At 42.7% G+C, this 23,703-nt stretch overlaps 2 protein-coding genes across 2 annotated transcripts in view; one reads left to right on the plus strand and one right to left on the minus strand.

Moving 5' to 3' along the window:
- The window catches only part of acanb (aggrecan b), a 41,531-nt gene extending 34,029 nt beyond the window's left edge, over positions 1 to 7,502 (plus strand). The window contains 3 exon segments of the mRNA XM_084334697.1: positions 214 to 358; positions 2,565 to 2,747; positions 5,101 to 7,502. Of these exon segments, the coding sequence (XP_084190823.1) occupies positions 214 to 358; positions 2,565 to 2,747; positions 5,101 to 5,189 (417 nt within the window). The 3' untranslated portion in view covers positions 5,190 to 7,502.
- Positions 7,503 to 8,820: 1,318 nt separating this feature from the next.
- Positions 8,821 to 18,230, minus strand: hapln3 (hyaluronan and proteoglycan link protein 3). Its single transcript, XM_084334280.1, has 5 exons — positions 18,129 to 18,230; positions 17,124 to 17,292; positions 12,403 to 12,807; positions 10,448 to 10,750; positions 8,821 to 9,976 (listed from the first exon to the last, which is right to left on the minus strand). The coding sequence occupies exons 2-5, from the start codon at positions 17,251 to 17,253 to the stop codon at positions 9,687 to 9,689; spliced, it is 1,128 nt and encodes a 375-aa protein (XP_084190406.1). The 5' UTR covers positions 17,254 to 17,292; positions 18,129 to 18,230; the 3' UTR covers positions 8,821 to 9,686.
- Positions 18,231 to 23,703: the final 5,473 nt, after the last annotated feature.

The raw sequence follows: 23,703 nt of genomic DNA on the forward strand, positions 1-23,703 counted from the left end.
TATATACTATATATACTATAAGTTTATAATTGTATACTATCATTATATTATATACTGTTGATCTTTGTACCAACAATACATTGACCTTTGTGCATGGCATTCCCTTCTCCCCCATCTGACCTGTCACTCTCCTCTACACATTAAGCAATCTGATCAATCAGAAATATCTTTTCCAAAAAATAATCTTTTTAAAAACACTTGTGATCCGCTCAGAACTTTGACAACTGGAGGCCCAACCAGCCAGACAACTACTTCAACTCGGAGGAGGACTGCGTGGTGATGATCTGGCACGAGGGCGGCCAGTGGAACGACGTTCCCTGCAACTACCACCTTCCCTTCACCTGCAAGAGTGGACCTGGTAGGTCTGCCTGTTAATAAAGGACCATGCTGGTCTAAATAGAGTTTTAGCCCGTTTACCAATCAGCACGCATATTTAACTTTTTTGCTTTGTTTACCCTTAAGAATTTTATGGTGATAAACCATAGAATTATATAGAAGAAATCTACCCTATCTCCTGGTCGTGATAACAAAGACATTGCTCCTTAGAAAACGTGTTTTTCTCTCTGCGCGTGTACTTCATTGTTTACCTCAAGGAAACTATGAAAGAAGGAAGGGTCACCACGTCACTGTGTAGCACGTGAACACACATTGGTGCCAAGTGTGGAAACGTTCAGTTTGTCTGACATTGATTGAGTTGAATGGGATCGCCATCCCCGTCATTTAAACAGGTTATTACCTCAGATGTCAGAATCATCTGCAATTTGTTGCATTGTTAACTATAGCTAACAATGTATATGATCAGGGGCAGACCTAGCACATTTGGCGCCCTAGGCGAGATATTCACCACTGCGCCCCCCCCCCCCCCCCCCCCCACCCCCAAAAGAAAAGATTTTTTTCTTTTTTCTTTTGTAATTATTTTTTTAGGGCTTTTGCCTCTTCATAGTTCTCTAACGTTAGTCTTTCTTTCCTCAACGCTCAATTCTATAACCACTTGACCGATACCCATCAATGCACAGCGCTCTAGCATGTTCTCACTGTGAACACCTAAAGCTGAGGCTCAGACCGACCGACCGTTTTAGATTTTTGGCTCATTTTCCCTTATGTTAGAATTTTTTTTATGTAAAAATGATGGTTGCAGATATAGAGGGGAGCGCCAAAACTGCACAGAAAAAAAAAATTTAATAAAAAATTTTAAATAAAAAATGTAAAAAAACATTTTTTTTTTGGCGCCCCCCTCTGGGTGGCGCTCTAGGCGACCGCCTATATCGCCTGTAGGAAGGTCCGCCCCTGTATATGATATATTGGTTTATGTATATTTCCTCAAATAGGGTTGTATATTCTTTGTATTATTTACATCTCCCATAGGCTTCAATAGAACTGGCACCAAAGTCTGGCACCAAGCAGAGCATAGAATGCTGGTATTCTGATGTGATGATGACCCTTCCTTCTTTTATAGTGTCCTTGGTTTACCTTTAGGAACTCACCGTTTTCCATAGATGCTTCCGGGTCCAATGCGCAGGGCGATTTCTTTCGTTTCGCGACCAGGAGATAGATTTGAGCCACAGGTGTATCACCATGCTATCTGTTTATTTTCACTTCTAGTGACAGGAGGGTGAGGATTTATATTGTCTTTGAATCATCAGGGACTGAACAACATGACACAACATGACAGTCAACTACATATTCCATACTGTGTTTGACATTTCTGATGGAGAGTTCACTGTAGGCCTAAAATCACATTAAGACTCATTCAAATGTATTGAGGGACACTGGTGAATGAAATAATATCACGAATGACCACTTAAAGCAACATGCCAACATTATGGGGTGTCTGTCTTTTCCAGACTCCGACAAGAAGATAGATACCAATTTCCTCTCGCGTTCAGTAGAAAGCTATCCGGCTGAAAGCTATCCGGCTGCAAGCTAGCCTAGCTTAGCACAAATTAATGGTAGCGGATATGGACCGGCTAACTTAGCTGTTGGATAAAAACGCCTCTCCTTGAGTTTTAAGCTAGGTTAGTGGTCCGTATCCGTGTCCATTAATTTGTGCTAAAAGAGCCTAGCTTGCATCCGGATAGTTTTCTACTGAACACAGAGAGGAAATTGGTATCTATCTTCTTGTCTGACTCTGAAGAAGACAGTAAGAACATTTCCTATAATGTTGGTGTGTTACTTTAAGGTCATTGAATGCAGATGATACAGTATGTAACCAAATATTATGATGACTTTAATTTATGTCAATTTATCCAATTACCTTTAGTCTCCTAAAATGAGGGGTCCTGTGTATAAAAAGGGCTACAATTCCTACATGGTTCATCCAATATGAATGTAAACACCCTTAAAAGAAAGCTTTACCCTCAGTCCATGTTCCATGAACAATCCAATGGTTTGGAGTACTGACCCAAAACAACAAATAATGTTTCACTGTCCGGAGACGTACAGAACATGTATCCATTTATCTAGAATATCTATCTGTATTGTGTTCTAATACGTACAGACTGTACAATATTTATGCATTTATCTCTAGAATATCTCTTTCTATTTTGCTCCATCCTCCCTGACAGTCGTGTGCTATGCACCCCCCGAGGTGGAACACGCCAGGCCCATGGGCGGCAGAAGACATAGCTACCCTGTTGACTCCATAGCCCGCTACCAGTGTGATGCGGGCTACACACAGCGCCACCTACCTGTCGTACGCTGTATGCCAGACGGACATTGGGAGGAGCCACAAGTGGAGTGTATAGGATGTGAGTTTGACGGAAAAACTTAGAGACTAATTCCAGTTATATTGCAACAGAAGCACAAAAAAAACTACAACAAAAAAAACAGTCCCTTCATATTAAAAACCCTTTTCTGTCTGAATAAAGAGCAATGAGGTACCACTGCTAATAATAAGTGCATGCTATCAATGAGGTACCACTGCTGATAATAGGTAAATGCTATCAATGAGGTACCACTGCTGATAATAGGTGAATGCTATCAATGAGGTACCACCACTGATAATATAGGTGAATGCTATCAATGAGGTAGCACTACTGATAATAAGAGTATGCTGTCAATGAGGTAGCCCTACTGATAATAGGCTATTAATAATTGTAATTAGTTCACTTCTTGCAGAGAATGCAATGCACTGACACTGGTGACCTGGCCTGTAATGCTAGGCCTGTTTTGGCTAGCGATTTTAACTTTGAAATTTCAATATCGTATGCCTTATCACTGTTATCAGAGAGAGAGAAATGTATATTAGAAGGCCTTGTTCAATGGAACCAGTCTGCATGAACTACAGACAAAGCTAGGAGGCCTCTATTAATAGTCCATTCATTTTCCTATAGCTGCAGGAGATTCTAAAGAGACGAGAGCAGCCAGGAATGCATCACCCGTGAGAGGTCTATAGAAGTTTTATTTCCTGGGCGGCTACGTGGCGTAGTGGGCAAGGCGCTCGCCACGAATGCGGAGACGCTGGGATCGCCTGTTCGATCCCAGTGCTCCACATTGCTTTCAGTTTAGCTGGTCGTCCGTACTAATACACATTGGCCGTATTACGGGGAGGGAAACTGATGGGTGGGGATCGGGCGTTGTGGACAGCGACTCCTACAGGTCGGTTGGTGCGCCTGCGCAGTAGAATCAGGAAGTGTCGGGGGCAGCGTGAGCCTCCCACGCGTTACTCCTCGCCACTGAGAGATCGAGCTGCGCAGGTGAAAAGATGCGACTGCTGTTACCTCAAGTACCGGAGGGGATGTGCTATGTATGACTTAGTCCACATTGCAGCCGGCTTGTGGGAGGCAAGAAACAGCGTTCGTGACAGGGGAGGGTTGAATTGGATGATACGAAATTGGGATGGGAGAAAATATATAGAAAAATGGGAGAAAAAGTGGATAAAAGAAAAAAATAAGTTTTATTTCCTGTTGTCGTGTTTACTAATAAAGTAGCTGACAGGAAATATAGCAACCCCTAGCAACCAAATTCTTCTGATAATTTTTTTTAAAGGAATACTGGCTCTAATGTTTGGTAGCAAACGTTACTGTAGTAACACTAGCTAACAGCAAACGCGGATGTGTTGGATGCTTTGCATTGTGGGGTAGACTAGGAGGACTGAATGACATCACACATGGGGGGCATCTTTAATACAGTTTGACCAATTACGAGCTGTTTAACCCTTTCACTACCACACTACCAAATTGTTAACCCTTTCACTGCAACAATACAGAAGGTTAACCTTTTCACTGCCACACAACAAAGTGTTAACCCTTTCACTACCACACTACAGACTGTTAACCGTCTGTAGTGTGATTGATTGATTGATTGATTGAAAACTTTATTAACAGATTGCAGAATGGGTACAATACAGTACAGCTCAATACACACAATTGTTAAGGGGATGCAGACCAGAGAAAGACTTACGTCTTGTTTACATCAGGGTCCCCCATTTTCAATTCATCATAACATATATGACATACACGACACACAGATAGACAGTACTGCTACATCTATACATTTATGACATACCAGATTTACAAATACAGTACTGTTTGTGATACAAAAATAGTCTAAAAAAGAGAGTATATACATTTGACGTAAAAACTGTACATTGGAGGAGGTTGGGTAGGTGGGGTGGGGGGGGGGGGTAGGTGGGGGGGGGGGTTGGGTAGGCGGGGTGGGGAAAACTGTACAACTGTACAAGCAAAACTGTACATTGGAATATCGACGAAACCATATACTTGGTTCCAAGAAGAGGGTCTCGTGTATTATTGGATTAGGACATTTACTGTACATTGGAGGGGGTTGGGTTAGGACATTTACAGGGGCCAGTTTCGAATTGCAGTCTCCCGTAGGTGCTCTTTGAGAGTGGTTTTGAAAGTAGGATAGTGATTCACATTCCTTTACAGCTTTGGGTAGGGCGTTCCACATTGATGTGGCATAATTGCCAAAAACGTGTTTAGTCCCTTGTTTGAGCCGAATCTGGGTTTAACATGATTTGTGGAGCTCCCTCTGGTGTGGTGGTGAAAGGTTAACCTTCTGTAGTGTGGTAGTGAAAGGGTTAACCTCTCTTATTTTCACAATGTCACCACCGCCACATATTGTATCTCTCTTCCCTTTCAGCCGGCGCTGCCAGCAACAGGCTACACAAGAGGTCCACCAGGAGAAGGACTAAAGCAGTCAACAGTCAATCATGGAGGAAGCTGCTGTAAGCAGGACTGAAAGGACATACTGTACAACAACAGAGAACCAAAAGGAATGACCCCCCCCCACCCCCTCTTGTAAAGAAGTATGGACACCCATGCACCCGAAGCCTGAATGATAAAGATAACATTCCCTCCGTGTATATAGAGAACACTAAAGCACATTTTAGACATCGTAGTCAGACCGACTGAAGTTTTGCGTCTTTGAGTGTCACCCTGTGCCTTCAAGGATAGTTTGCGTGACATTTTTATTTATAGTTTTTTTTATTTTATTTATACAGTATAGCTACATGCTCTGCTCGTTGGAAGTATCAAAGTTCAAGATATACATTAGTCCGCCACCATTTTTCAGCACTGCAGGTTCCCTCGTTAGCAGCGGTAAAGGAAGAAACAGAGAGAGAAACAGAAAACAAAAGGGGAAAAAAGAAAAAAAATGAATGTTTTTTAATAAACATAATGGCTCCTAATCCTTTTTCCAAGGCATTAGAGTGACACTGAAAGTCAAAAACAGAGCAAAGCAAGTGTTTGGAATTGCAGCTGGATACTCTGAAGTCAAGCACATTGTTACATAGATTTTTACTATATTTTTTAGGCAAATTATTATTTTCTCTTCTAGTTTTGTGTGTTTGTTAGTGGTTTTTTTTTTCTCTTCTTCTAGTTTCCTAGCGACGACATCTGTGTGTAATAAGGAGAGAGACGGCATCTTTCATCCTGTTTCTAGACGACTAAACAGAGTGTCTCTCACAACACGGTATTGGACATAGGGCCCACTGAATTGAATTGGGTTGTACCAGCTGATTATATAAACAAAGACATTTTTTTAAAAGCCATTTGCAACAGACCTGGGTTTAAATAGTGAGCACTTGTGCACTTTTGGGACTCTTAAGTCTGTCCTCTCGTGCTAAGCATAATAAAAACAAGCGCACCTTAAGAAAAAAAAACAGAAAAATACAAATAAAAATACTTGAACCCGGGTCTGGTCGCTTACAGGGTAGCGATTGTCCTTCACAAGTATATCACAAAACGATTGGTTGACTGATTTTACGACCAAATGTAGCCTTCAGGTGTCCAATTGAATTGTTAAAAGAAATTTAAAACAGATAACCTGCCCCCACGCAAAACATGCACACCCAGTCTTGTAGGTAAGGGGTTCTTGTTTGTAGGCAAGGGGTTCTCTGCGAGACTCGTCCATCCAGGTGTGATCTGTTCTGAGAATCATGATCATGTAGAATTCATTGTATACTGTATAATGACTTTCTCACTGTGAATAGTCTCGATATACTAACACTCAAAAACAGCGGGATCTGTGAGCCATTTGCAGTACACAGAGAAGTACAACGATAATGACCGGTTGATCAATTGATTCCTTTATTGATGTGATTCATTGGTGGTAAATTGGTTATTTATTAGTTATCATATTACTATGATTGATCTATTGATTGATTGATTTGAGAGTTTGCAAAACGGGGGAGAGCATGGAACGTTCATTTCCATTTCCCCTTTGAGCCGACCCTCGACACCCTGGATCGGGTTAGAAGTACAGTTAACCTGGTCGGCTGGCAGTCCTACCGACACACACAATTCTTTCTTTCTGAAGCACTTGAGATAATAGTATACGTGCCATTTTATGAAACAAGCTGTGAAGGCAGTAAAGTTGACGATAAAGGGGAAGGAGAGGGGGAGGAGGAGGATATGAAATATTGACGACGACCTGTACGGGTCAAGACACGCTCCCATTGTGACCTCTTGCATACGGGGAGCCGTGTCCAGTCGACACAGTCACATCTACACATGATGACACACACACACACACACACACGCACACACACACACACACACACATACAACACCACACACACACGCACACACACACACGCACACATTTGAACAAACATTCACACCACACAATTACACTGCAGCGTTCCAGTGTGTGTATGTGAATGTTTGTGGAACATGGAGGACATTCATCTCACAGATGCTCGCGCGCGATTTCCCCACATCTTACACATCAAACGAGACCAGCGCTATACATCGCTCGCCACCATCAGAGAGTTGCTTTGGCCAGTATGTGTGTTGAGAGAGAGAGCGAGGGAGAGAGAGAGAGAGAGAGAGGTGATAGGCAGTGTTTGTGTGTGTCTGTGTTAGTATTTGTGAGTTGTTGATTCTGCAGGAAGCTGTAATCCAGATTTTTTTTTCTTTTTTCTTTTTTTTATACAGAGAAAACAACTTCCTGTGATGTAATACATGTCTAATGTGACACTGTTTTCATCCAAAATCCTGATGTGATCAAAATATCTCAAATAAAACCTGGAATCCTCTGGCTCCTTTTTTCTTCTTTTTCTTTTGGTCAAATTATTATTATTATTTTTATTTTTTTCATAATAACTGCTGGTCATTTTTTACGAAAGCATTAATGTATGTGTCTGGGAAATTAAAAGGTGTTTTGGTGATTTTGTGAATATTCAATGAAAAAGATGTTCAGCTTAATTAATTACTAGGGAAGGGCCATAAACCTCAAATCCTGTACTGGATGAACTGGTCCAAGAAACAAACTGACCATTTAGTGTATTTTTACTTCTCCTCGGGAGTTGCAGGGTGGAAAAAAACTAGAGTAAACAGTTCAGTTCGCTCTCGAGGCTCCCACAGTGGCTACTTTCATCTTTACAGGCACGTCAGACAGATGCACTTTGTGTGTCTGTGTGTGAGTACATCTTTATGTATTTATGTAGTATGCATAATGTGCATGTGTTTATGTGTCTGTGTACAGGTACGTGCGTTACACCCATGTTTGGGAGGTAAGGGTAAACAGGGCTGCCTTTGAGACCCTCAGGCCATCATATCACAGGGGCTTCTGTTCGCACTTAGAAGCGGGGAGGGTGTGGCGATGCCCAGACGGAGTGGTGCGTGTGGAGGAGGCCCTGTGCCACCGTTATGCACAGTAGCCGTTTTGTAATGTAACCCCTCTCACCTCTCTGCCCTAGCATTCCTATTAGGCCGGTGGGTTCAATTCTCTTTTGATCTAGTCAATTCAAGAGGGTTAGGGTTAAGCTAATGATTGAGGAGGAATGCTCTTTTAGCAACGGTACAGCAGTAGCCTAGCGGTTAGAGAAGCAGGCTTGTGACTGATAGGTCACCGGTTCGGTTTGAATCCCCCAGACCAGCCAGGAAAATAACTGGGTATGGCTCTTCCCTCCCTTGATAACTACTCTTGTGGTGCTCTTGAGCAAAGCACTGAACGTCCAACTGGTCCAGCGGAGCTACTCAGTGGCCAACAGTGACAGACTGTGTTTGCGCTGGTGATAGTGTGGATTCTGGAACTGTGTGCACTCAGACAACCCGTTTGATTGACAGGAAAGTGAACGTCACCCCAGCTCTGATTCCCATAGACGGCTACTGTAGTAGTTTTCATCCTGAGACTGCCCCCCAGTGGTTTGGAAGAAATGCAGGGTACTACACACAAGAGAGAGCAGTGTTTTAGTCATTTCAAAAAAAGATCTTGCCAATTATGGGTATAATTATGTAATAGGACCAATTCAAATGAAAACAGTTGCTAAAAGCTTTCAATACCAAAGCACAGGCGGATAGAAATACCAAATTGACCACCAAGAAAAACGACTTAAAAGTTTTTTTTTTTTTTTTTATTAATCTGTTTAAATAAAATACAAAATATGTGACCATATATAATCATACAAAACTAAGCACTGATTTTCTTTCACAAAGAGTACTTTAAACATCATCACATTACACTCAATGACAGAGACCCACTCATAAAAACATATGCATATTTTTTTAAAGACAAATAAGAAAGAGATACGCTATTCTTTGTACATGACACACACAGGTATACATGGTAATCCCGGGAGATGAACAGACATACAGTATTATTTCACACAGTGGCAGTCCTGTCGGCTCAACACTCTCTGAAGACCACACGACCAAGGGAAACTGTTGGACGGCTAACTCAGGTTGAATGTGGAGACTTTGCCTGTGCTTGAACGCCTTCCCTGAGTTTAAACGGAATCATCTGCAGCCAAAAGCTGACGTTAAGTGGTTAAAGAGGTGGGTGTGTGGGTGTGCGTGGGGGGGGGGGGGGATAAAGAGCAATTCACCAAAATTCTGCAACTGCTACTGCCTCTAACAGAGAGAACTTGAGAGGAAATTGGCTGGCAACATTGCTGTAGCCATAAACAAATCAAGTTTGAGTGACTGCACCTTCAATTTATGTTAATACTAATATTCACAGAGGGAATATTAACATACATTCAACATGATGTTTTCACTTGAAATTAAGTTTGACACAAAAGACATGAACAGCAACTCCTCGAGGAAGTCGAGAGTGATTCATCCAATCTAACGGACCTAAAAGTACTTGGCTCAGAAACGCCCAAACTGACTTGAGGCTAACGCTAACTCGCATCCAGCCGGCTAGAGCTTTAAATCAGTGCACTGTGGGAAGAGTCGACTATTGTCTGTTTTTAGTAAATGTGCTTTTGTTTTTACATCGGATTAAAGCAAGGTCTGACGATAGCAGTAGACGCCGAACGTCTGGTTTTGAGGACGGAAACCGAAGCTGCGCACCCCTGGCTCCGACGGCCCACAGTTAGCCCGGGCCTTAGTGATGGGGTAACGGACACTCCCATCGGCCAACCAGCCGGCGTCACAGCGGTCCAATCCCGTAAGCCTCCAGGCGGCGTAGAGCTGGCCCACCTTAGCGATTTGACCGCCATCATCAACGCATGCTTGGCCCGCGTGCGTGAAGTTGAGTGTGGATGGATGCTGCAGGAAGTACACTGCTCCTACATGATGGAAGAGAACATACACAATAACACAAGTCAGAACTGAAGATGTTGTTGTTGTTGTTGTTGTTGTTGTTGTTGTTTTTAATCATTCTAGATGTTTGTTTAATATTTCATAGGTACGCAATGATCACTGTCCATAAAATACCAGGAAAGGGTCTCCTTTTGCAGTATTTTACAACATATAAGTAATTTTCGGTATAATCAGTTTAACGGCAGGTTCATGGTTTTAATAGCGCACACACCCACCCACACCCACACATACCCACCCAGACCCACACCCACACATACCCACCCAGACCCACACCCACACATACCCACCCAGACCCACACCCACACATACCCACCCAGACCCACACACACACACACACACACACACACACACACACACACACACACACACACACACACACACACACACACACACACACACACACACACGCACACACACACACACACACACACACTGACCCTTGACAGAGGCAGAGAAGCAGAAAGCATCAAAGTGGTGGAGGAAGCGATGACGTTGTCCGTAGCTGCGCAGGCCAGGGGCTAAATCTAAGCCCCCGCAGCCCTCGCGCGGTGTGGTGATCGGGTACTGCACCGTGCCGTCAGCTAACCAGCCGGCATTACACCAGTCTAGCCCCTCCTCCCAGGCCGAGAAGAGCTGCTCGAATGTGGCCAGCGTGGCGTCCTGCTCCTCACATGCTCGTTGGGCCCCCAGAAGGTTGTAATGGTAGCGTCCACTCTGCGAGTAGTAAGGGAATACCACACCTACATAGGGGGGAAAGGGTGTGTATTAAACTGTAGAGTAATTCATTTCTACCTCATGGATGAACGCTTGTTTGTTTTATGCAGTTTATGTAAGCTAGCGACCACTGCTGACCGTGTTGTCTGCTGTCAACATGGCTCCTCATTCACTTCCATACATTTTGGGGACCAATCATGTATCATCATACTGTACATATCATACATCTGAAGAATAAATGTGCTGTGTGGCTGTGCAGATTTCAATGAAAACTAAATAAATAGTTCCTTGAAAATGGACATAATACAATCAATCAAAGCAGCAACATTAATACTGAATTGTTGGTAGGTTGAAGCGCCAGCACCTCATTGCAACCTATATTGACTGCTTCACCAATATTATGTCTAAGATTAACCGTTTCTGCGCCAATGACGAGTATACTCGTTATAGCCCGCCAATCGTTGGCCGCCAACAACAACGAGTAAACTCGTTGTTATGATCGTTATTCGCTATTCCCATTCATAATTCATCTGCTATGGTGTAGGACTGTGTTGCACTCTGCCTGAGACCGCAATGGTGCGATACCGCCCCCTAACGCCTTGCGGCCGCTATTGCACTCCATTTGAAACGATGTGGTTTCTTTTCCTGGATGAGCTGCAGCATGCAGGCGGGTGGGGCCTATACACTCCAGCAAGGCAAGCGCTCATAACGATACATCGACGAAGCTCCATCGCCTGCCCGTTAATTTTCTTTGGTGGTAAATGTGGGACAGACTACCGCGACCAGTATTTGGAATGGCGATCAGATAATTGGATTATTCTTTTTGCAGTACATCAGAGACAAGGTAAGGACTTTATATTATCAATATTGTGTTGATCTGATCATTTTTTCCCCGCGATTGCAGCCTGTGTGTGTGTGGCGTTTCACTAAAGGGCTTTTTGACGGAGTTCCCTGGGATTACACAGGAGCACTCTACAACTATACTCATATTCACCACGGTATAAAACGGAAATGTAAAGATGAAAAAATAATCTGTTTCTTGCACGTTGACCGGAAGAAAGCCACTGACAATCGACGGCGTTATTAGATCCATTAGCTATAATATAAAATATAGGTTTAGCTCTACAAACAAGGTGAGCGCTTACATGGGGTTAATGGGTGGCAACTAAGGCCTATGCACTTCCCGGAAGGGGCGTGGCAGACAATGTGTTAAAGGGACATTTTAATAATTCTTTACCTGAATCCTATCTTTTTTATGTGAGGATGACATGTGATAGTCGGGCATAAGACTTACCAACAAAAAAAAGTTCTCACTTCTTATGTCTATAACTCAAACTGGTCAAAACCTGCTTTGTTGGCTGGTTGGTTGATTGGTCTACAAAAGTGTCCTCCACCCTCCACTCTCCACCTCCACCCTCCTGTGTGTGTGTGTGTGTGCGTGTGTGTGTGTGTGTGCGTGCGCACGTGTGTGAAAGCACATGGTCGTTGCTATTGCAGATTTGCACTTGTTTCATACACACTGTAGATACAGAAGTACCGTAGTGACTCACCATAATATCTCCACAGTGGAATATGATAGAAACGTCTGGTGAATCACCACAGTATTCCTGGTGCATGTGAACACAGCAGTTGTTCTCCTGTGGTTCCTACAGACCGTGTCCCAGTTTCCCCCACTCACCCCGTAGCTCCAGCTCCACCGTCACGCTCTCGTCCTCCAGACCGTCGATGACCTCACAGCGGTAGCGGCCCGTGTCGTTGAGGTGCAGCTCGTTGATCACCAGCGACAGGTCCCCCGGAGCCGAGCGGCGAAGGCGCACGCGCCCCCGGAAGCTGCCGTAGCTGCGGTGACGGTTGCCCATGGCGACCATCACCTCGGTCTCCCTGGCGATGCCGGCGGCGGCAGTGAAAGGGTCATGTCCGTTGTTGTTGGTGGGCAGCCAGGACCACTTGACGCGGGTCCTGCGGGGCGCGCGGAGCTCCGGCTCGTAGTGGTAGTGGCAGGGCAGGACGACGCTGCTGCCCCGCATGGCCGACACAGAGGCCTGGGCAGACTCCACATGGAGACGGATCCCGTTGAAGTAGACTGGAGAGCAACAAAACAAATCATCTCCATTATCACAGTCGTGTATCTGTATGTGATAATGTGTAAAACAAGAAAACGGCAACATAACGATTTTCAGTGGTGGCGTGTCTTTGAAAGTGCTAAAAAAAAACAATACATCCACAAAGCTTTTAGAAAGGTGCAGAATAAAAGTGTTGCTTTCCTCCTGAAAAAAGTGACTGATTCATTAATTTATCATTTAAAAAAATAAAATGTTGGCGGGTCCAAAATGAATGTTGTTGTTTACGTGGAACGTGCACGTGGAATGAACATAATCTCACACACGTTCAAAAACTCTAAACAGTTTTGCATATATTAATACAGTAAACAAGATTGGCCACCAGTGATGTCATCGGGGCCATTGAATCTTTGTGTTGTGTTAATTACAGCTCCATGAAATGATGTGTAGATGAAGAAAATAGCAATACCTTGTCTCATAGGGACTGCTACCTTTCATTGAGCTGTAATTAACACAACACACACACAAGGATTCAATGTCCCTGATGACATCACTGGTGGCCATATCCAAACTAATTTACTCTCACTAACTATCCAAGTAAATTAATGTGTGCAGAACTGTTTATAATTTTTGGATGTGTGTGAGATTATGTGCAAAACAAATCAGCATCGTTTTTTGGTGAAGTGCCCCTTTAACCCTTTCACTACCACGACACTACCAAATGGTTAACCCTTTCACTGCGACAATACAGAAGGTTAACCCTTTCACTGCCACACGACAAAGGGTTAACCCTTTCACAAGCACACTACAGAAGGTTACCCCTTTCACTACCACACTACAGACTGTCTGTCTGTAGTGTGGTAGTGGAAGGGTAACCTTCTGCAAAGTTGTAATGAGTGTGCCCTCCTTTGATTGATAGGCAGTTGGCTTGTTAGAGTTTGAGGAGGATCCAATCAATATGAAGCACAACGGCATCATTACACGCCTCCAGTGCACTCTTTTTGTTCTCTATGTCGCCCCTGTGCTCGTGCATCCTGTGGGTGCGTGATACACAAGTTTCAGGGGCCCCTTTTCTCCTACTGTGCTCTATAGCGCCAATTTCATCAACTAGTGGTAAAAAAACTCCATTGGATACCTTTAATTAATAGCGTGGGCCAAGGCCAATGACAATTACTGTTTATTTTTGATGTTCATCTATAACATCAATAGCTCAGTCAATCTATTTTCATATGGGGAAAGCATGTTGGGTCTTCAAGCCAACAACGTGAACATAATAGCCAGTAGTCGGGTATAATCTGATTTCTGATTGGACCTTTAAGCACTGCCAGTGCTTACTGTTAAGTTTAAGGGTTCAAGGCGGTCAGGTGGCGTAGCGGAGATTGTGCTCGTCACCAATGCAAGAGGCTGCGGCCTCGACTCCCGGAGTCAGCATTGCTTGGGGCTTGGGCTGATCGCTATACTAACCCGTTTGGCTGGGTTAGGGGGAGGGCAAGTCATGGGTGGGAATCTGGCGTTGTGGACAGCGACACCTACAGGTCAGGTCTGGGCGCTTGCTCAGCGGAGGCAGGACTTGATGAAGGCAGCGTGACCTCCCACGCGTTACACTTCACCAATGAGAGTCCTCGCTGCCAGGTGAAAAAAGAGTCACTGGCTGTCGCCACGTGTGTCGGAGGAAGCGTGCGGATGACTTCAGGGTTCCCTTGTACTGACCAGAAGGAGAACATGCGCACAACAAACAGGTAGGGGAGGGGGGGAATTGGCACAACAACTAAAATTGGGACGGGGAGAAAAACAGAGAAAAATCGGAGAAAGAGAGGATTAAAAAAAATAATAATAAGTTTAGGGGTTCAATTCCCTGTGGGTTTTTTTCCTAGTGAGCTAGACCTCCCAGTCCCTCCCATCCAGCTAAGCTATACTGTAGGTAGGGTGTTGGTCTAGCAAGCTGGTATTTATGTGACTTGCATGGGTAATATCATGTGCTCCAAATGGAAGCATAGTGATCGCTTGGTTTGCAGGTACTACTCAGGAGGTAGAGCTGTCATCTGGTAATCTGAAGGTTCGTCAGTATGGCTGCCACCACCGTCTGTGTGTGTGTGTGTGTGTGTGTGTGTGTGTGTGTGTGTGTGTGTGTGTGTGTGTGTGTGTGTGTGTGTGTGTGTGTGTGTGTGTGTGCTTGTGTGTGTGTGTGTGTGTGTGTGTGTGCGTGCGTGTGTGTGCGTGCGTGTGTGTGTGTTTGTGTGTGTGTGCGTGTGAATGGGTGAATGTGAGGCATAGGTTGTAAAGAGTTTTGAATAAAAGTGCTATATAAATCCAGTCTATTTACCATTGACTTCACTCAGCTCCCCTCACTGAGCAGCACATAATTATACACTACAGGGAAAACTTCTATATGATTGCTCTATTATCTAAACACAAAGAAGCAAACATATAAAACAGGTGCTCCAACCAGAACAATATCTGTGGGCTACATGAAGAAACTTAATGGACTTTTTTTTTGACAGCACACAGACTGGGACCACCCATACAAACCATTAAAAACGCACCAATACCACTTTTTCAGTGGCGATACTGAGTCCTAAACTCACAGTATCGGCCAATACAGAGTACCGATTTGATCTGTCGCTTCTACTGAACAGTGTAGACTTAGACCATTAGTTTGGGGTCGCTGGACATAATACATTTTTCTATGGTATAGAATTTTAATATTGGGGAAATTCTCTGGTAGGATACCCTGTTTTAGTATCCGTATTGGTTAGGGGTGTAAAGGTACACGTATCCGTACCGAACCGAACAAGTTTCAGTACCGTACCGAACGGCTGTGTAGTGTACCGAACGAATACAACGGTATGTTAACCACTAACGACCGCCCACCAGGGGCTGTTTTTTTTCGCAATCTAATATAATTATTATAATTTAAAAAAAAATTACAAGTCGATTATTAATTTAAATATAGAATATTCGTTGACAGCCCTACAAGTACAATTAGTTACTGCACGCTACATCACCCCTGAGTGGAACATGGAAAGCCAAACTTTCCCCCACTGTACCGAAAACCCGCACCGAACCTTGACTTCAAAACCGAGGTACGTACCGTACCGTAATTTTGTGTACCGTTACACCCCTAATATTGGTACATCCCTTCTAACAATATGTGCAATTAATGTACTGTAAGGCATTTTGGATAAAATACTTTGCCAAATGGTATCTACAGGGCCTGTTATGTTACTGTGTTGTGTTGGACTTGGACTGCCCCCAAGATGCGTTTTCGGCCCCATTCATTTGTTCTTGTCATCCAATCTGTTTCCTGGAGCACAAATCCGTGTCTATCACTACTGGAGTCTGTTTACATACACAAGATGTGTTGGCTCCGGAAATTACTAGTGTGTTCTCTCTCTCTCTCTCTCTCTCTCTCTCTCTCTCTCTCTCTCTCTCTCTCTCTCTCTCTCTCTCTCTCTCTCTCTCTCTCTCTCTCTCTCTCTCTCTCTCTCTTCCTCCAGGTTAGGACATCTGCTGCCTATACCAGCTGTGTTTTGACATACACAAAGAATAGTGTAAAAGCTCTCTGTCTGAGACAACCGTATTTTTCTATACTGAAAGTACATTTCTTTGTATATTAACTGTGTTAAAGGTATATTCCTACCCATATGTACTTTTCTGACAGTATACTTGCAATACATTTTTGGTACTTCTTATGTGCTTTCGTCGTGTACTAATCCAAAGCACATGTTTAGTATCATAGTCATGTGTACTCTAAGTACATTAGAGTTAGAGGTTGAAACAGGGATGTTTTCCAAACTGAAGTTGTACTTTAGTAACCTTATTGCTGTTGTATGTACTACTTTGGTAAGCAAAAGTAACCAAAAATACATCAAAAATTAAATGTCAATACAACGTTGGTAAGTGGTTTCAGTTCAACACAAAATTTGTATACTTTCTGAATACATAAAAAGCAGATTCAAGAATACATTCATATTTGGGTATACTTTCTTTTTTTAATTAGGCACACATACAAACAAACTTGCAAAGCGGTCTCTCCTCTCTCTCACACATGCAAATGCACACACACACACACACACACACACACACACACACACACACACACACACACACACACACACACACACACACACACACACACACACACACACACACACACACACACACACACACACACACACACACACACGCACACACACACACGCACGCACGCACACACACACACACACACACACACACACACACACACACACACACACACACACACACACACACACACACACACACACACACACATACACATACACATGATACACATACACACACAACACCCAGTACCTACTCTCTCCGTTGCCATTCCCATTGGTGATGTCTTGGTAGTAGAAGCCGTTGCTGTATGAAAGGGCAGCTCGGCTGCCGGGGACCAGCAGGTACACCCAGATGGCCAGTAGAGGGCGCAGAAGACTAAGCATGATGGCTGACTGTGGCGCAGACTGCACTAGCTACTGCCTCTGGAAAACCATGAGAGAAGAGGAAACGCACAAGCCTACTATTATTACCCTTTGTTCCCTGTTCAAGTCCCATGACTCTTCCATAGATTTTATTTGGTTACCAAGCAACTCATGATTTCAAGCATGAGATACTATAAGCTCGTTGTTGTTGGTGTTTCGGTCCTTCCTGGGAAAGTGATATGAACAGACTTCAAAGTTGTATGAAAGCTTTAAAGCCCAACCTGGAGGTTGACCTTTAAAAGTTCCACATCGTGTGATTAAAATTGGTCACAAATCGGTGACTTGGAATAACAATGATTTTTTTTAAATATTTTTACACAACAACACTACTGTTGTGAGTAGTGAAATAGATAGACGCAATAAAGACATGTATTATGCATATCTTACAGACATCCTCCTGATTATCCTCTCATAAATAGCCTGTGTTTTAGTTATTAGGAGTTGTTATGGGAAATGTCTAAATTCTAGTGAAAATGTCATTTTAAAGTTGTCAGTTATGTAAAAACAATAAAAAAAAAGATAAACAGATATTGCCTCTTGAATTCAAGAATATCTATTTACATGAGTGATCATTAAAAAAGACGTTTCCTCTCAAAACAGCTGTGGGACTACAAAACAAAAGTAGCCTATAGTTTATAACAGCAATACTAATCAGTAGTTTGTTTACTTTGCCTTTATTTAAAGGCTATAATAAAGCAGTTTATATTAACACTAACAGTGACATTAATCATAATCTCATAATCTGACGTTTTATTATCGTATTATAGTAGAGAGCCTAAACTAATGCAGGCGAAAATAGGACTAAAGTAGCCCATAAAGTAGTGAAATCAACTCACAGATAAGCTGTTCTCCGCCCAGCGTCGTTTCACTCCATGCTGCTCCCTCTGTCAGTCAGGCGACACACTGCCCAGCCCACAACTCTTCCATTGGATTCTGAGAGTCGGAGCAAGGGGTGACTGACGTCATTTACGAGGCATCCCCTTTGATGAAATAGACAACGAAGTGACCTCATCATCATCCCCGGGGAGTCACGTGATCGAGTCCTTATCAATCTCATCACTGTGTGTTTATGATGCACTCGCCTTCCCTCGGAGACACTCCCATTGGCTTCAATGTAATCGTTAAGTGTATTTACTTTATCTGAAGCAGAGAACCATATCGACCAACGTGCACTCGCAGACATTCTTCTGACCATCTTTTGTTTTCTCTTCCAAAGGTCTTCTCAGAAATTGGTAAAAAAGGGAATTTATTTTTTAGGGCTCCTTATATGGAATCATTTACCAAATAATTTACGATCTCTAACTTAATTTGGTATATTTAAAATGACTTAAAATGAGCTGTTCGTGCTTTGAATTAATCGGATTATTTTACGTTATTATATTATCGTTATCGTTATTATTATTTGTTGTGCTTTGTGCTCTTGTGATTGGTCAAAGATTGGCAAGGCTTGTGGGTTTTGTAATTACCATGGAAACGAGTAAAGATTACAATATAAAACAAATGTTCTCAATGATTAAGTTAAACCATTTACCTTTATTGGTTGTAACAGTATAATAATTATATAATCTATCTATCCCTCCATCAAGGATCATGAACAATACAGCTTGACTGTAATACTAGTTTGATCCTCAATGGGTGGCTACAATGAGGGGAAATCACAGTGCACCCAGGTCTATACAATGCACACAGATAAAGACAGTTTAGGGTAGTTTCATGTAAATAGTTACTGTATGCTACCACAACAACAGTAATGTTGCCATGAATTGTTTAGAGTTTGGATAGGTAAAGGCAGGGTGGACTCGTCAATATTTAAGATAAGATAAGATAAGATATTCCTTTATTGATCCCCTTGGGGAAATTCAGGCATCATAGCAGAATGGGGGAGGGGGGGGGGGTACAGGTAGTAAAAACAACACAAGCAGTGTAAACAAATAGGTCAATATAATTTACTATCTAACTAGCTGAAAAATATATTCACAGTATTCACAGTGTCACATAAGGTGCAGTATGCATAAGGTAGTGTTATAATTTACTATCTACTGAAATATACATTATTCACAGTATCACAGTATCCACTGAAATATACATTATTCACAGTATCACACTCACAGTATCCACATAAGGTGCAGTATGCCTAAGGTAGTGTAAACCCTCGGATGGTGATGGGAATCGGGGGGGCCTCTTCTTGCCCCTCCGGAAGTCCACCACCAGCTCCTTGGTCTTACTGGTGTTGAGTTGGAGGTGGTTGCTGTCGCTCCACCCCACAAAGCTCTCCACCAGGGCTCTGTACTCCTCCTCATCATCGTCGGTGATGTAGCTTACGATGGAGGAGTCGTCTGAGAACTTCTGCAGGTGGCACCCGCTTGAGTTGCGGCAGAAGTCTGAGGTATAGAGGGTGAAGAGGAAGGGTGACAGCACAGTTCCTTGGGGGGCGCCGGTGTTGCTCACCAGTACGTCAGACTGACTGTCCTTTAGTCTGACGTACTGCGGCCTCTCAGTGAGGTAGTCCTTGATCCAGGCCACCAAGCCGTGCTCCAGCTGCATCGCGGAGAGCTTCTCCGCTAGCAGTGACGGCTGGATGGTGTTGAAGGCGCTGGAGAAGTCAAATAACATAATCCTCACTGAGCTGCGCAGCTTTTACAATGCAGGTGTATTTCTACTGCCTTTTTATGATGCAACATGATGCTGTTATGGGCTGACTATCACATGAAACAAACAAATAAACAAACAAATAAACAAACAAACAAACAAAAAACGAAATCATCATCATCAAAATAGAGTGAACGTTTGACAGTACATTTGATATTTTGGCTTTATACTCTTGGTATTTGCAGCACGATTGGACAGTTTCATTGATAAACACGCATTACTTATAGACAGTCAATATGGATTTAGAACGAATCATTCAACGGCATTGGCACTAATGGACCTAGTAGAAGAACTGACAAGCATAATTGATAATAAGAAGTTTGCAATAGGGGTCTTCATAGATCTGAAGAAGGCGTTTGACACTATAAATCATGATATTCTGCTACTAAAATTGGAAAGGTGTGAGAACTGGGGTCTGGAGCACAGCCCAATTGCTGAATACACAAGAAGAGATAGGAGCGGTTTCAAGGGTGTTTAATGTCAATTGAGCAACACAGGAATTGGGGGAAATAGAACAGGGTTATGTTCTGTCTTGTGGCTGCCGCGGCGGCAGTGAGCAAGCAAGCAGTCCTGGTGCTTGTCTTGGGAGCTGCTGGGTTGCAGCGGGAGAACAAGTGTTCCTCTTCGGGAACAGGTGACGTCCAGGCAGGGACGGCGGTCCTTTTGGGGCACAGGAGAGAAACAGGTTAGAGTAAGGCAAATACACGGTTGGTATCTAGCAGAGCTTCAGGCAGAGACGTCGTACCTGGGCAGTGGTAATTAATACCACGACAGCTTCTGGTCAGCGTCGAGGTGTAGAAGTAGTCCCCCCATCAGGGAAGGATTGAGTGCAGCTGTGGAGAGTGGGGTGCTTGACCGCGTGCGAATTAGGGGGATGGAATACAGCTGGGCGTATGAGGGTAAAGGAAGGGGTGACTGGAGAAAGAGAGGATGAGGAGGAGTGTGCAGTGGATGGAGAGGGGGATGAAGAGGAGCGTGTGGAGGACGTGAGGGGAAAAGGAGGGGGAGTGAAGTAGGCCCGTGCTGTGATTATGACAAGAGGTATGGGATCAGAGGAGTAGGGCTCAATTGGTTAAAGAGTTACTTAGAACAAAGACAACAGTTTGTGCAGTTGGGGGAGTACAGGTCCACTCAGTCAAACATAATCTGTGGTGTGCCGCAAGGGTCAATTCTGGGCCCGAAACTATTCATACTGTATATAAATGATATAGGTAATGCGTCTAAAATATTGAAAAATGTAATTTTTGCTGACGATACAAATGTATTCTGTGAGGGAGAGAACCTCCAAATGCTTTTAAAGAATGGCGCAGCTGAGCTAACCAAGCTGAAAGTGTAGTTTGATGTAAATAAATTATCATTAAATATAAAAAAAAAAAAAAATCATGATATTTGGTAAATGTGATATACAAGTAAATACACCGGTGGAACTAATGATTGATAGTATTAAACTGGAGAGGGTATTTGAGAATACATTTCTGGGTGTGATAATAGACCACAAACTCAACTGGAAACCTCATATCAAATATGTCAGGACTAAATTGGCACGGAGTGTTGGTGTTCTATGCAAGATAAAACACATTCTAAACCAAAAAACACAGTATACACTGTACTGTACACTCTTCCTACCATATACGAGCTACTGTGCGGAGGTGTGGGGTAATACCTACAAAAGCACTCTACAGCCAATATGCACCATGCAAAAAAAAACAATAAGAATAAGCAACAATGTAGGATATTATGAACAAACCAATAACTTATTTATAAAGCTACAAGCATTGACATTTATGGACCTAGTGGATTACAAAACTGCCCTCATTGTATACAAAGCCAGATATAAACTAATCCCAGGCAACATTCAAAAATGGTTCAGAGACAGGGAAAGAGAATATAACTTAAGAGGGAGAGGGAATCTTTTTTTTTTTTATCAAATTTTTTATTATTACTTAACATGAAAACAAGACAACACAATACAATAACCATAATAACAATACACAGAACTTCACAGGGAGATAACAGAACAATAATAATAAAAGAAATAACAATTTATAAAAACAGAGTACAACATTTTAATTTTAAAGGGGTACTATCTTACAATTGGCCTTTCCCAGTATTCAGTACCGTTTCCCGGCCTTGTGGCTCTATATCAATAAGACTTATGTCTATAATTCTCATATTGGCGCACTCTTCCAATTCCCCTCACAACCCTCACCCTCACCAAACTGAGTCATCTCAAAACGTGCATATCAGTGATGTCAGAGATTTCCAGCTGCATAACAATGTGGCAATTGTCACCAGGCCACACAGTGGTTGGAGCCCAGCCTCAAAACGGCTTAAGATCCTGAGGTAGAAAAAAGGGAGAGGGAATCTTAAACAACCAATGGTAAACACCACGCTGAAAAGCATGTGCATATCGGTGTGTGGAGTGAAGTTGTGGAATAATTTACCCGAATACATCAAACAGAGTAAACATGTGGCACAATTTAAAAAGCAGCTAAAAAAATACACATTGGAAAAATACAGAAATGAGTATTGAGGATAAACAAAGTTATGTTATATTGTGTATGTAGTGCTTAGGGCTGTCTTAAATACTTCGAAGCTTCGATCGATGGCACAAGCTTCAAACATTAAAAAAAAAATCGAAGCTTAATTTTTTTTTTTTTTTTTTTTACTTCGGTGTGTGTGTGTGTGTGTGTGCATGGGGTCATTGGGTGGGGCCGGGGGACAAATACACTGGAGGAAAGGAACCCAGCTCAGCACTGCCCAAATTATATCATCACTATTGCCTGTTTGAAGGATATCATCCTCAAACACATATACACCACCTACACGCCTATTCTCAGTCCTTGCCCCACAATGGTGGAATGAACTACCCACCCCAGTTAGGACAGCCGAATCCCGTCCAATCTTTCGCCGTCGACTAAAGACGCACTTCTTCAACCATTATCTAAAAAAAAATAAAAAAATCTAACCCTATAAACTAACCTTACTGTCATGCACTTGTCCTAATAAACTAACCTACACTGTAACACGCAACACTTTGATGAATATTGTTACTCAGCTGATAGAGTTGTATCCTTCCTGATGACCTGTCGTACAGAACTTGTAAGTCGCTTTGGATAAAAGCGTCAGATAAATGACTAAATGTAAATGTGAATGTAAATGCCTTGTAGAATTCCACACATAAGAAAGAAAGATACTGGGATGAATAAACAAAATAGGAAATAAAATGTAGAAATGCATGCAATACATAAATAAATATGAATCTCCATATATGAAATAGAACATTTAGATAAGGTGCTACTGAGATGTTTTGGTGAGTTCTTTGTTTTTTTGTGGAAGTAGCCCTTCTTAAAAATGCATGAACATTCACTGATAATTGGTCTGTAGTGGAGTCTACAAGGTCTACATTGCCGGACCATGTAGAATCCGGACCTTGTAGACTGACTTAATTCTGTGCATAGTTTAGTCTACACAGGCCATATTTCAAATAATCAAAATCTTACTTCATTCATCTTAAACATTCTTGATTTGGGGGATTGGTAGTTCCCATGAAATCTGAAGTTGTTCAAACGACAACAGCGATCCACCTTGAATTAAATCACACAGCCGCGTTGGCTGCGTCACAGTCACGAAAGGGGCTACTTAATTCATTAATCCAATCCACTTTATTTATAGAGCACATTTAAAAACAACAAAGTTTACCAAAGTGCTGTACAAGTCCCACAACATAAGATAAAAAAATAAAAATTAAAAAAAGCCCCG

Source organism: Notolepis coatsorum, assembly GCF_963971535.1.
Source record: "Notolepis coatsorum genome assembly, chromosome: 18".
In the NCBI taxonomy this organism is placed as follows: Eukaryota; Metazoa; Chordata; class Actinopteri; order Aulopiformes; family Paralepididae; genus Notolepis; species Notolepis coatsorum.